The sequence below is a fragment of the Theropithecus gelada genome, chromosome 1 (assembly GCF_003255815.1).
Source record: "Theropithecus gelada isolate Dixy chromosome 1, Tgel_1.0, whole genome shotgun sequence".
Taxonomy (NCBI): Eukaryota; Metazoa; Chordata; class Mammalia; order Primates; family Cercopithecidae; genus Theropithecus; species Theropithecus gelada.
The window spans coordinates 26111654-26126104 of record NC_037668.1 but is presented as its reverse complement, the minus strand read 5'-3'; the positions used below and the strand labels follow the sequence as shown (position 1 = coordinate 26126104).

At 44.3% G+C, this 14451-nt stretch overlaps 1 protein-coding gene across 5 annotated transcripts in view; it reads left to right on the top strand.

Moving 5' to 3' along the window:
• The window catches only part of CD84 (CD84 molecule), a 38297-nt gene extending 24720 nt beyond the window's left edge, over window positions 1-13577 (top strand). For 2 of the 5 annotated variants that reach the window (XM_025390131.1, XM_025390111.1), the window contains 5 exons: window positions 507-758; window positions 1153-1272; window positions 3600-3697; window positions 4653-4715; window positions 6315-13577. In XM_025390131.1, coding sequence (XP_025245916.1) covers window positions 507-758; window positions 1153-1272; window positions 3600-3697; window positions 4653-4715; window positions 6315-6380 — 599 coding nt within the window. In that variant the 3' untranslated portion in view covers window positions 6381-13577. Of the gene's footprint in view, window positions 1-506; window positions 759-1152; window positions 1291-1905; window positions 1939-3599; window positions 3698-4652; window positions 4716-6314 lie in introns of all 5 variants that reach the window. The other 3 variants (XM_025390103.1, XM_025390094.1, XM_025390121.1) reach the window with 3 other exon arrangements.
• The last annotated feature ends 874 nt before the right edge of the window (window positions 13578-14451 follow it).

Genomic DNA, 14451 nt, shown 5'->3' with positions numbered 1-14451 from the left:
GAATTGGATAATGGTTTCCAAACACCAGAATACTTCCTATTTTTTGTGCTACTCACAGTGTAATGGCTACAGATATTATACACTTTTAAGTTTAATCTTCATTCTTCCATTGCTATCTTAAGTCTAGAGCAACAATCATCAAAACAGTAAATCAAGCCCTAGCTTATAGCAATTGCAAATTTTTGTGGGGCAAATACTCCTACCACAGCTGATTTTAAGACATGCAGAGTTGGAAAGACAGATACTCCGTTAGCAAAGGACAGATACAATAGATGTAGATAACCTCAAGAGCATAGACAGTAGGAAAATGTCAAAAAAAGATTAGAAAGTGATGAGTTTTGAGTATTTATTACCTTTATTTTTAACATAATTTATTTAATTATAAGTTTTTATAATTTAATTTTTAATGATGGCTTGCAAATTTCTGAGAATTTAACAATTGGCTCCCACAAACTAGTACAAGCCAGCTCCAGCTCACCATTGGCTCATATGTTTGCCCCTCATAGGTCGACTTGGGAAACCAAAAATTACACAGAGTTTAATGGCATCTGTGAACAGCACCTGTAATGTCACACTGACATGCTCTGTAGAGAAAGAAGAAAAGAATGTGACGTACAATTGGAGTCCCCTGGGAGAAGAGGGTAATGTCCTTCAAATCTTCCAGACTCCTGAGGACCAAGAGCTGACTTACACGTGTACAGCCCAGAACCCTGTCAGCAACAATTCTGACTCTATCTCTGCCCGGCAGCTCTGTGCAGGTAACTAGCTCTGCCCATCTCTCCTGGTGAGTCTCGGAGATCACTCTGAGGAGCTGCAAGGTCTGAATGTGGGCCACATTCTCTAGGGAAATGTGCTTCCTTTATCTTTGGCCTGGTCACTGAGGGCATCACCTCCCAAGAAGCCCACTGGGAAAGAGGCCAAAGCCTTCTGAGAGATGCTAGACATTTCTGGGTGTTCTGTGGCAGCCCCTGATCAACTCTGATTCAATTTCTCATCCTGGCTTTTCATAGCGAAAGTTTAGTTTCCCTAGGAGCTTTGGCACTCCTTTGGAGGGCACCCAATTTTCATAATGCCCCTGACTGTGGACAAACCTGCCCAGCCTCTTGGGCCTATTTCCTGAGAATCAAGACTCACTGCATCTTCTATTTTCAGACATCGCAATGGGCTTCCGTATTCGCCACACCGGATTGCTGAGTGTGCTGGCTATGTTCTTTCTGCTTGTTGTCATTCTGTCTTCAGTGTTTTTGTTCCGTTTGTTCAAGAGAAGACAAGGTAGGATTTTCCCAGAAAGTAAAATGTGGAAACTCACCTTCTCTCCTCTTGGGACTGAAGCCATTTATCCAAGGTTTGGCCAAAAGGTCCATTGTTCCAGGGAATCTGCCTTCTTCCAATCCCCACCCCACCACCTCCCAGAATGATGGCTCTGAGGATGGTATGGCATTACCCTGAGTGGTCTTCAGAATCCATTCCTGAGATCACCAGTATCTGGTGGGCCCAGAACATGGGTTCAAGCTTAGTACCTACATGAACAAGCTGTGCTTCACTGTACAAGTGTGTTCACCTCTCCAACTCAGTGCCCTCATGTGTGAAATGTTTAGACTAGAGGATCTCCAGGGTCACTTCCAATTTCATTGTATTTTGATAATGACTATTGGAGAGTCATTGAGAAACATGTACTAATCCTGTACTCCATGGTTGTCACTAGATCCCTCTGAATCGCTCTGGATCATTTTGTAGTTGTGCCATTCTCAATTCAGAAAACCTGATCTTAGACCCTCAATGAATCATTATACCCTCCTATTCACCCATGTCTGCCCAAGAACTTCCTTTTCCCACCAATCACAATAAAAAACATGGAACTTCTGCTTCCATGTTCCTGAGTCGCCTTTGGGTCTGACTCCTCAGGTTCCTGCTTGAACACCTTCACTAAGAACACTTGTAAGTTCTCAGCCACAAAGTTCCTTGAATAATAATTGGAAGGGATGGGGAGTTCACAACAGAGTGGTTAAGACTAAACATGTGTTTTGCAGTCAGTCTGGGGGTGAAAGTCCCAGCTTGACCATTTATCAGCTACCAGTTATTTTATCATTATAAGCTTCCATTTCTCAGTTGTAAAATATTCATAGTAATAAGGTGTGCTGCATATACTTGTGGAATTAGATTAAATGGAATTAGAAATACAAAATACTTGACCCAATTCCCAGTACGTAGTAAGTACTTGATAAATGTTAACTAGTATATTGATAACTGATGGGCCTGGGGCATGGTACAGAGGAGGCATTCTAGAGGGAAGAGGATTTGTGACATGTGCCATATTCAAATGGCCTCACAATGGGGAGAAGGGACAGCCTGCTTGAGCCACGGGTGATCTGCAAGGTCCCTCAAAGAGATATCGTCTTCAATTCCTCACTGCCTCTTGGAAAGAGAAAAGGGATATTCTTTGCATCTATAAATGAGACAAGAGAGAGCACTCCATTTGTCTCATACTCACCAAATATGGGATGGAACTAAACTCTGAATGTTGGAGCCCTGTAATACTGCTCAGCTCAGATCTGTTATTTATTGGTGTATTGGTGCCCTGAATTATGAAGGCCCAAAATTCTGGCCATTTTTTTTCACCTTGACCCTAAAATGTTCTGTGTTAGTACCAAAGCAAAGGAGTACACTGACGTGAATGTCTCTTCTAGCCTATACATTCTTAGAAGGAAAGACTTATCTACTGTCTTTTCTTCTCTGGGGCCTCACACAGAGCCTGGCACATAGAAGGAGCTTAATAAATGCTTATTAACTGTGTGAATTGGCAGGGTGTTGTGGCTCATGCCTGCAATCCCAGCACTTTGGGAGATCAAGGCATGTGGATCGTCTGAGCTCAGGAGTTCAAGACCAGCCTGGGCAACATAGTGAAACCCTGTCTCTACCAAAAATACAAAAAAATTGCTGGGTGTGGTGGCACATACTTGTGGTCCCAGCTACTCAGGAGGTTGAGGTGGGAGGATCACTTGAGTCCGGAAGATGGAGGTTGCAGTGAGCTGTGAGGTGCACCACTGCACTCCAACATGGGTGACAGAGTGAAACCTCGTCTCAAAAACAAACAAAAAGACTGTGAATCAATCAAACAAGCAATAAATGTTCGTGGAACATCTACTATGTGCTTAACATTGAGATGGTTAGAGCAAGGTCTGTGCCAAAGGTAAAGCAGTGTATAACTAGAGAGAATCAATCAAGTTAAAAAACTAAGACCGTGACATGCAAAGTCAACTAGCCATGCAAGACAGTCAGTGGTAAGTGTCAGAGACACAAAGGAAGATCCTGGGTGGAAGAGCTACATTTGACTGTCCACACAGGGAGGGGTTGGGGAAATTGTCTTTGGCCTAATCCGGACTCTAGAGTAGAAGAGAATTCCCACTGATCTGTGGGTGAGGCCTCAGCCAAGTGACTCCTGAGACATTCTGAGGATCCAGGCATCCATTTCAAAGGATGGGAGCATTTAACCCCTGGTGGCTTCCTTTCTTCATCTTAAAAAGAGAACATTGGAATAGATCATCTCTAAAAAAAACCACCTTTCACAGACTGTGGGTCTATATTTATTTGTGAGACAGATGCTGCCTCAAAGAAAACCATATACACATATGTCATGGCTTCAAGGAACACCCAGCCAGCAGAGTCCAGAATCTATGATGAAATCCTGCAGTCCAAGGTGAGCTGATGCAATTCATGGACACTCCTGTGCCACCATCTCCATGACAAGGAGTCATGGGCGCCATTGCCCTCTGCCTGTTTTTGTCTAGAAAGCAGCCACAGCCAAGAGTTCAGAGGTTCCAACCAGGAAATACCATGTCAGGGAAATGATGCCACGGATCTTTCTATGAGGACAGGAACGTGACCCATTGTCACCCCGTGGCAGCCTCCATGGGCTGAGGCCCTGAGTGTCCCACAGTGGGCCTGGCTCCAGGTTAGTTGAACCATGACTAGGAGCAAGACGCCCCCTAGAGGGGCCACACAACAGAGGAGCTCCTGGTGTGAGGTGAGGGCTGCTATGTGACTACCAAGGTGGTGAACAGGTTGCTAAGGGGGCTCCGAGGCAACAGAACTGACAGACAAGTTCCCTTGAATGCCCCTCCTGGTCTAGCAGTAGCGGCTTGCTTTCCCTCAGACTCAGAGTCACTGTTCCACACCCCTCCTCCCACCCCCGCTTTACCTGCCTGCCCCTCCCTCCCCTCCACCCTGGATCACCTTCTCCTGTGTCCCTACCAGCCTGCCTCCTTGAAGTCTGCATGGAATCAAGGGGGAGACTGAGGTCTGCCTGGTCAGTCTAGCGCCGTGCTTGGACTGGTAGGGCAGTTGGATCCATAGAGGCCATGGAAAGCTAAAATCTTGACTGAGCAGGACTCAGCCTGAACCATAGTATCCCTCCTCTTGGCCTCTGAGGTTTTTCACCCCCAAGACCCTGTCCAACTGCTACCCATTCACCCCCACCTTATCCCTTCCTGATCCTAAGCCTCTCCAGAGTTGGACGGAGCCAGAACTGAGGCCAAGGGGGAGGTCACCTAGTAAATGTGGGACCAGAGAAGGATGGTGGGTAGAATTAGGAAAGGGGACTTGTAAGATTGGGCCTGGGCTCCCTCACTGAGGGGAAGATGCGTGTTTTACAGGTGCTTCCCTCCAAGGAAGAGCCAGTGAATTCAGTTTATTCCGAAGTGCAGTTCGCTGATAAGGTAACGCTTTCTGGCTTTTTATCCTTGTTTTCCTATCTCTTCCAGCCATTCTGGTGTACCCAGTCCATCCAATCAGGGACTAGCTGGTTCCCCTGGTACTCCTTGTAGTTCTCAGGACCCACTGCCTAGGGTTTTGGTCTATACATACTTCCACCCATGTACAGAGCCCTACTCCCCAGGTCAATGACCACCCACAAGTTGTCCTACTTGGGATGCTGATCCCACCTTTCAAATACAGAAGTCCCTATGCCTCTGGACTATGGTATAGGAACTCCATCCCGTATAACACCTGGGGCCACTGCTAGCTCACGGTGTGAAAATAAAAAAACGGGTGCTTCCCTCCAAGCAGACACAGGCCCATGCCAGATGCCCAGATGAGTGAAATGGAGCAGAAGCTGACTTTCAGTTCATTTGCTCCCTCAGCTGCTCTTTTACCACACGCAGCCTGCACAACCATTTGTAGTGTCAAGTGCCTTGTGCCTTATGCCTGTGCCTTATGTCCTTCTCTACCATATGCAAAGCCCTCTGACAGGACTGTAACTTTTGGTGATCTAAGGAGGGATTGTCACTATCTGAAGGTCCTCACTGCGGCTACAGTCAGGACAGCTTTAGAGTTGCTTAAAGAATCATATTTTCTAAGTATTCCTGTTTAATAGCCGAGCTACCAAGCAGGAAGCTAAACTGAGTAAGAATTAAGAGTGATCCTATAAGGCAATAGGGAGGACATCTATGAGCTCAACGAGCAGGGTGGTGCTATTTCCTTTTAAAGAGGACTTGGAGCACAGGGCAGTTTGCTTGAAAAGATAAGCCAAATGGACTGGACAACCAGATAGAGGGACCTTTATTTTCTCAGTGCTCAGGAGAGGGAAGGAGGGAAAGAAAAAGAAGGGGAGGAGTGAGGAAAGAAGAGGAGAAGAAAAGGAGAAGGACAGGCAAGAAGTGAGGGTCAGGGTGTCCAGCATATTTGTGCCGGGATCTCAAGGAGAGTTGGAGGAAGAAGAGTAACCTAACTTAGAAGGAGATAAAATTTGAGGGATTAATCATGGAGTCCTGGATTGTGACATCTCAAGATAAATCCTTATAGACAAGTTAGATGATAATTATTGGGTCAGTATTTAATTTAAAACCTAAGACTCCTCAAGGCAGTGGGAAGATTGTTTGCAGCCTTCTAAATGCCTAGAGCACAGGAGATGCTAGCAGTGAGTCCCCACTATGTATAGGTGAAAGTGGAGTTATTGGGATACAAAAAAACTAGGGCTCAACTAGGAACAAGGTATGCAGGTAGCTTGAACCTGAATGTTGCCTCAAGCCTATAATCAAAATCTATTCCAAATATGGCCCTGCCCCCATTCCCTCTCATTGCTCTTTTCTGGGCTAAGAAGTTAATTGCTCAGGGCCTCCCAGATCGGGGGTGGCTGGAGCAGACACGAGGGACTCAGCAAAGAGCAAGGCCCTGCTACCCCAGATTTTCCCAGCACGAGGCAAATCTAAGGCATCCCCCTGTGCCATTTGCTTAACTCCCCTGGGAACTTGCAGGACTGGAGTTCCCCAGCAGCCCCTCTCAGTTAACATTTTCTCACATGTTCCTCTCCTGCACAGATGGGGAAAGCCAGCACACGGGACAGTAAACCTCCTGGGACTTCAAGCTATGAAATTGTGATCTAGGCTGCCGGGCTGAACTCTCCCTCTGGAAACTGAGTTACAACCACCAATACTAGCAGGTTCCCTGGATCCAGATCTTCTCTGCCTAGCTCTTACTGGGAGATTGCAAACTGCCACATCTCAACTTGTAAGCAAAGCAGGAAACCTTCTGCTGGGCATAGCTTGTGCCTAAATGGAAAATGGACGCACACCCTTCCTGAAATGGCTCCCTTCTGAATGAATGATAAAGCATGTTACCTAGTATAGTTTTCCCAAACTTCCTCCCATCATAGCACATGTAGAAAATAATATTTTTATGGCACACTGGGATAAGCAATCAAGATTGTTCGCTTCCAGAAGCTGCATATGACTAGAGGCCTCTTGTGAATGGAGGTAACAACCCTGCCCAGTGACTGTGGGAGAAGGGGATCAATATTTTTTACACCTGTAATAGGCCATGGCACACCAGCCAAGATGCTCTGCTCATAGTCAGTATGTGTGAAGATCCCCGGTGCGTGGCCTCCACCATGCATCTTGAGCAAATTAGGAAAAGGTACCCTTCGCTTGAGGCAGATGCAGCCCTTCCCCCGAGTGCATGGCTTGGGGAGCAGAATGTGGGCTGCATATAAGCACAGTCATCCCTTTGTCTGGGAATCTTTGTGCAGGGCACGACAGGCTTAATAAGTCCAAACACAGATGACAGTGCTGTGTGGGTCTCTGTCAGAGTTGTGGCTCTCAGCCATGTAGACACACTCTCCAAATGGAGTGTTGGAAAATGTTCTTTCTGTACAGTCTAGAGATTGCTGGGACACTTTCCTTGGACTGCTACTTCAGAACCCTCATAGGATTTTCTTTCTGGCCAAGATTTCCTTCTGTATCACTCCAAGCAGCCTCAGCAGAAGAAGCAGCCATGCCCAGTATTCCCGCTCTCCAAAAGGAGTTGACCAGCTTATATTTCTCATACTTCTGGGGAACTGGGTGTAATCCAACCATCAAAATAGACCTTGCAAGAAACAGAGTCATTCTCCAGAAGGAACTGGGGAGATGATGGTGCAGATGATGAAACTGGGTTCATCCCAGCTCCAAAGGCTCAGAGAACTACGGGGTTTAAGCTGAGACAGAATGCCCCCATCCCGGCATCCCCCACAAACAGACCACCAGCCAGCTTACACAGGCATTAACTCTCCACAATGAGGAGGAATCATTCACAGCTGAGCAGGACATTTATATGACATTTATATGATCATTTTATAACACATTCCCTTATGTGTTAGTAAATATAATCAGCTAACTCGTAAGTCCCCATGAACAGTCCTAGGCTGGACAGCAGAAACGGGCTGCATTTGAGCAGATAAAGACATCAGTCCCAGTAAATGAATCCATAGACTCATCTAGCTCCAACTACCATTAGCACTATGTTAGGAGCTGCAAGGCCCCAAAATAGAAGATATGCATAATGTCTGTCCTTGTGTAGCTCAGGAGACAATTCCAGCACAGACACTACAGTTAACGCTGAACTGAAGCTGCAAGTAATGGCATGAACAGTCAAAAAAGACTTTATGAGGGGGGAGGGCTGAAGCTGGGCCTTGAAGGGTGGATGAAATTTGGATAGAGAATGAGGAAGACAGAGGGCCTCCAAGTGAGAGAAGCATGAAAAATGAGCAGGGGCCTGGATCAGTGGGGTGTATTCAGAGCACCTCTCCAGATGCATGCTAACAGTCCCTTGCCTATGTGTGGCAGAGTGCCCCAGCCAAATGTGTGCCCTCACCCCATGTCCATTTCCATGTCCTTCAACGCCCACCTCAAATGGTACCCCTTCTGTAAAGCTTTCCCTGGTATCAGGAGTCAAAATTAATCAAGGATCTTTTCACACTGCTGTTTCTTCCCCTTTGGTCCTTCTATCACTAAAACTCATCTCATTCTGCCTTACTGCATAACTAATTATTTGTTTTCCTCACTACATTGTACATGTGGGAATTACAGATAGACAGAAGCCAGCTGGGGGTGGTGGCTCACGCCTGTAATCCTAACACTTTGGCAGGCCAAGGCAGGCTGATCACCTGAGGTCAGAAGTTCAAGATTAGTCTGGCCAACATGGTGAAACTCCATCTCTACTAAAAATACAAAATTAGCCAGGTATGGTGGCACACATCTGTAGTCCCAGCTACTCTGGAGGCTGAGGCAGGAGAATCGCTTGAACCCAGGAAGTGGAGGTTGCAGTGACCTGAGATCACAGCACCGCACTCCAGCCTGGGAGAGACACAGTGAAGTTCCATCTCGAAAAAAAAAAAAAAAAGATAGAAGCCAATAAGCATGATGCAATCAAATTCTGGCAAGCATTAAATATCAGGATGCAGCTGGGCACGGTGGCGCACGCCTGTAATCCCAGCTCTTTGGGAGACCAAGGCGGGTGGATCACTTGAAGTCAGGAATATGAGAGGAGCCTGGCCAACATGGTGAAACCCCTTTTGTACTTAAAATACAAAAAATTAGCTGGATGTGGTGGTGCACACCTGTAATTCCAGCTACTTGGGAGGCTGAGGTGGGAGAATCGCTTGAACCTGGGAGATGGAGGCTGCAGTGAGCTGAGATCCTGCTACTGCACTCCAGCCTGGGCAACAGAGTGAGACTCTGTCTCAAAAAAAAAAAAATAAAATAAAATAAATATCAGGATGCATACATCAGAGGCTGTTCTGAGTGTAAAGGCATTTTGGAGGGAGAAGACTTTCAGAGTTAGGCAGACCAACTAAGAGGTCAGCTGAAGCACCAAACCAGTTGTCAGGAGGTGAAACGCAGCACCCCAAGAAAAGACGTACAGGAAGGAATAAAGAGGCTTGGTCGTAAAGGATGGAGGAGCTCCAAAGTGACACTGAACAGGCTGCGTTTCTCCTAAAATAAAACCACTCCTCACTCTGTGGATGCGTTGAAGACTCATTCCTGAACATCTTTATTCTCTAACTTACCCTCTTCCTCCTCCTAATTACTCACTCAAGGAAAATTCCTGGTGTCCTAATGCCCTTGTGTGTATTGTCAAAAATAAAAATCGGAAGCAGGTTAGATCTGCTAGGTCTTCCAGAAGAGCAAACCTGGAATGAAGCCAGAGCCCAGGAATTCTGAAGGTGGCCTTTGGGCTTAGAATACCCTGCTCTTGTCTCTCCTCTCACTGTTTCTCTCCTGTGAATCTCCTGATTCATGAACATGTTATCTGTTCACCCTTCTCTCTAGGGCTCAGTTCTCAGATTTTCCTTCTGTAAAATACATGTGATCTTATTTTTCCCTCCACAACTTTCCAGATGAACTAGACTGTGACCAAGAGGTCTATAAAATCAAAGCATCATGGAACAGGATCTTGTATCAGACCAAAGTGTGCCGTTTTTTAAAAATGTGCATCAAAATGGAAATCTCAGAGACAGAGCCCTCTGGTGGAAAGTTCTAGTAGGTCAGGACAGTCCCTCTGCCCGCAGACACCTTGGGCTTTACTGAGGGACTCAATTGAGAAAATGAGGAATGTTGCAGCTCATGATTCTTAGAAGAAGAAAGTGAAGCTCATTTAAAATATGATTTTAAAAAATCTATAGAACACTCTAAACTACACAAGCTATGAGGGAATAGCCTAGTTGGGCCAGCTTGGAAACCGGGCACAGGCAGGAAGGAGCCTGTCAGGTTTGGACTGTGTCCACAGAGAGCACTTCTTAGGTCTTGCCTGGAGAGAAGGAATGGCTGGGCAATATTTTCTTCCAGACTCATTATTTTTCTTCTGTTTAACTTTTCTCTGAATTTCCGTTGATTTGTATAAATTTTCTCAAGAATAATTAGTGACAGTCTCTACTAGTTGTAAAATGAAGCTTGAAGGCCAAGCACAGTGGCTCATGCCTGTAATCCTAGAATTTTTGGAGGCCAAGGTGGGCGGATCACAAGGAGTTCGAGACCAGCCTGGCCAACATTGTGAAACCGTGTCTCTACTAAAAATACAAAAAAAAAAAAAATTAGCCAGGCATGGTGGAGCGTGTCTGTAGTCCCAGCCACTCAGGAAGCTGAGGCAAGAGAATCACTTGAACCCGGGAGGTAGAGGTTGCAGTGAGCTGAGATCACACCACTGCACTCCAGCCTGGGTGAGAGAGTGAGACTCCATCTCAAAAGAAAAAAAAAAATGAAGTTTGAATAACAAAGACAATAAGAGGAAGTATAATGAGTGGTCATAAATGTGGGCTCTGACAGTAGAGTGCCTGGTTCTGAATCCTGGTTTCTTAGTCATGTGACCTTAGGCAAGTTACTTTAACCTCTCTGTACCTCAGGTTGTCCATCTTTAAAATGGGGATAATAATAGTGCCTACCTTGTAGGGTTGATGTGGGGATTAAATGAGATGTTGTTCATACAGGAATGTGCCTGTGCATGACAAAGTTCTGGAATTTTTTTATAAGCTGTTCTTCTAGGCCTGAAATCATCAGAAGATGCTAATCCAAATACATGAAATAAGCTTCTTACAACAGAAATGCAGCTAGTATTATGCAAAATTAATGTTGTATATCAAACTTTTAACTCTCATCCCTCCTTATTCAGATATATTTTGTTATATGCAATGTTTTTCCCCCTGTTATTATACAACAGTATATTTACCTGATGCTATATCTGCCTCCCCAGTTAGACTGAGAGAACAGGGGATATACCTAAATAATAATAATAATAAATAATAATAATAGAGAGCTCCTTGAAGGTAGGGAGCCTGTAAGAATCATTGAGGGCTTATTTTGCATACCAACTACTAAACTAGATGCTTCATACATTGTTGTCAATACTCATGACAGCCCTGTAAAGTAGAAATTAATTCTTCCAGTTAACACTAAGAGTGACATAATGAATATCTTGGCAAAGTTGGAAAGCTGGGAAGACAGGATTTGAACTCAAGACTTCTTGCCACCAAGGGTCACGTACTTGTACTCTGCCACGTGGCCCCTTTTTACCTCCTGTGGATTCCGCATACCTGGCACTTGGCCTTAGGTGTACATGCACCTGGCACTTTGCCTGACACATAATAGGTGGACCACAAATATCTATTGAATGAATACTTGCATATGCTAATATTTTAAGGTACTAAAAGCAGCTCAAAGTAAATATATTAATATATTAATTCCATTGTTATCTAGATAACCACTCAACTTTTCTGTTGAAAATGCCCATTTAATTAAAGAAGGTTGGATAGAGCTCTTCATATGCATTTTGGACAGACAGGGGTTTCAGGTCATAAACACTCTGATGAGTTAATATAAAATGAGAGAAACCGTAAATTTCCACCACTAAAAATCACAAAAATAACAGAAACAAAAGAAGAGATAAGAATTTGGAGAATTATGCTGAACAATTTTGTGGTTAAAAAAACCAGCTGTGCATGTTTAGACTTAAATAAGCCCCCATCCAAGTGTGAGGAGCCCTGTAATTTTTCAAAACATATGAAAGTGTTAATGCATTTTGACAAAGGACCATTTAAAAAGTCTTGAATTCTGACTTGAGGAAGCAAAGTCATGGCTAATACATTCTCTAGAGACTTGCAGACTTTGGGAATTCACAAAAGAATGGATGATAATTATTAACTGTTACTGGATGATTGCCCAGACAGTTCTCAACAGCCCTGTACGAGTCTCTGGGTTTGGAATGGATCAATTCTGTGACCGGAAAATGGCCAAATCCTTGCAAAAGAGAAATATTTTTCTTATAAGATCTTGTTGTAGGCAAATAATTCATAAATTATTTGTCAGAGAATCTTTAAATGCTCATAATCTCAACTCTTTCATTTACAACTTGTATTTCCAATAGTTTATGGATCATCTCTACATAGATGTCAAAAGTCACCTCAAGTTTAGTGTGTCCAAAATTGAACTCACAGGTCTGTCTCTGACCTCCCAACTTGCTTTCCTTCTGTTTTTCCTATGCTAATGATCCACCATAATCAAAATAATTAACATTTATCCAGTGCCTACTATGTACTATTCCCTGTCTTGTTTTACATTTACTCATTTAAAGCCCATAAGAAACATTAAAACTCATCTGCCTTCTGAAGAAGATACAACCATCCTCCTTTTTACAAAGTAGGAAACCAAATCACAGAAAGGTGAAGTCTTTAAGGCTGAGTCACAGTAGTTCATCCTAGTAAACAGAAAAGCCAGGATTCAATTCCAGGGGCTGGGTGCAGAACTGCGATTCTTCACTGCTTCACCAATCAGCAGCTACCCAAGGCAGACAACTTTTTCATCCTTGGCTCCTTCATTCTCCCTGTCACCCCAGATCCCTCTACATCTAGTCAGAGAATAGGTCCTGTCACTTCCAACTTCTCTATATGGCTCTTCTCAGCCATGTGCCCTCAATCAGTCTAATTCTCTAACACACCTTCCCTCTATATGCGCACTCCCTCAGATCGTTGCTTTAGCACGTGTTACCTGGGTTGCTATTACATAAAGAGAAATCTTTCTAAAACAAGGATCTTATCACTTCACTTCCATACTAAAATGTTTTTCCTGGGGAACCACACTCCTTAGCAATCTGACCCATCAGACCTTCCAGGCTGTCTCCTGCCTGCTCCCTAGGCTCCAGCCACACAGAATTATCATGGGCCCACACACCCACCAAATCCTCCCATGCCTTTGCCCATGTTGTGTCCTCTGTCTGGGATGCCCTTCTCTCCTTTCTGTCTCTGACTTTTTCATACATCAAGGATTAGACAGAATATCCCCTTTGTATGGCCTTTCAAAACCTCCCGTCCAAAGCTAAATATATAGCCCTCTATTTATACTTTTATAGCATTTGGCACACAATTACAGAGTAGTAGCTTTTTATCACATTCTCTGATAATTATATAGATATGGTACTTCTTAGCTCTTTTCTCCAACTAGCTAATAAGTTGTTTTGTGTCTGAGTGCCTAATTTTGTGTTTTGTGTCTGAGTGCCTCAATTCCTCAACAAAAAGTTTATTGATTAGTTCATTATTCATTTGAATGTGAAAATTATGCTCACTAGCGGCAAGTGCCACTAACCCTATTCCAGAAGCTAGGTGTCATGTTTGCAACAACATATCGTATCCCCTCTACAAGTCATCTTTTATTTCAGGCATTTGTAAGTGTCCATTAATAAAGTATGGTTCATAAATTTTACCTTGTAAGTGCCTGAGAAATGAGACTACAGGCTCCATTGCAGCAGGACACAATAAATATTATTTCATAATGCATCTATTCTCTTTTGTGTTTTACTTTGTTTTGGTTTTTGAGAGCAACAAAAATGAAGCAGATGAAACAGCAAAGGAGATAGTCCACATGATAAAAGCCCTGTGCCATCTGAAAATCTAGGCCCTGAGTGGACACAAGAGACCAAGGGATTGAGGGTATAAGACAGACAATGAAAAAAAGAAAGGCTGATGTGGAGAGATGATTGGGACCTTGGGAGGAGACTGAGAAGCTAGAGACAGGAAGGACAAATACCAGAAACAGAAAGAACCCGGAGGGCAGCAGAGGTGCTTCGTCGCAGATGGAGAAGCGAGTTCTGCCTTGATCAACCTAGAGAGAGGAATTTGAGGACTTAAATCACGTTTTGGGGGTCATCTCCCTCCAGGGCAGGAGCTTTGTCTTACAATTTTTCCCTCATGGTGCCCTATCACAGGAGCCGATGCCTAGTAGAGCTTAGTAAGTATTTGCTGAACTGAATTTGGATTGGCGCCCACATATCAGGAGAGGAAAAGGCGTCCTGGAAATCACATTCAGAGTCTGAGTCCAAAACTGGAGAGTAGAAAGTCTCTGTGTCACCCATAGTGCCACTTGGAGGAAAGTGATAAAAAGACTGGGCTTTTAACTGAGGAGAATGAGGTTGTGGTTCCCACAGAACTGTAGGTGCAGGGCCTCAGAATGTTTGGTAAACACTGAAAGGGAGGTGACTTAGTAAGAGGGGCTGTGTGAGATAGCAAATGGTTTTTAGGCCTGAGACAAAACCACTTCCTCTATTCCCTGCCTATCAAAGAGGCCGCAGCTGCTCTGTTCTGAGCCAGACTTTGCAGATGAGCCTGGTCTTCCAGCTCCCCAGCTACATCCTCTTGTGGGGTTGAAACTGACTGCT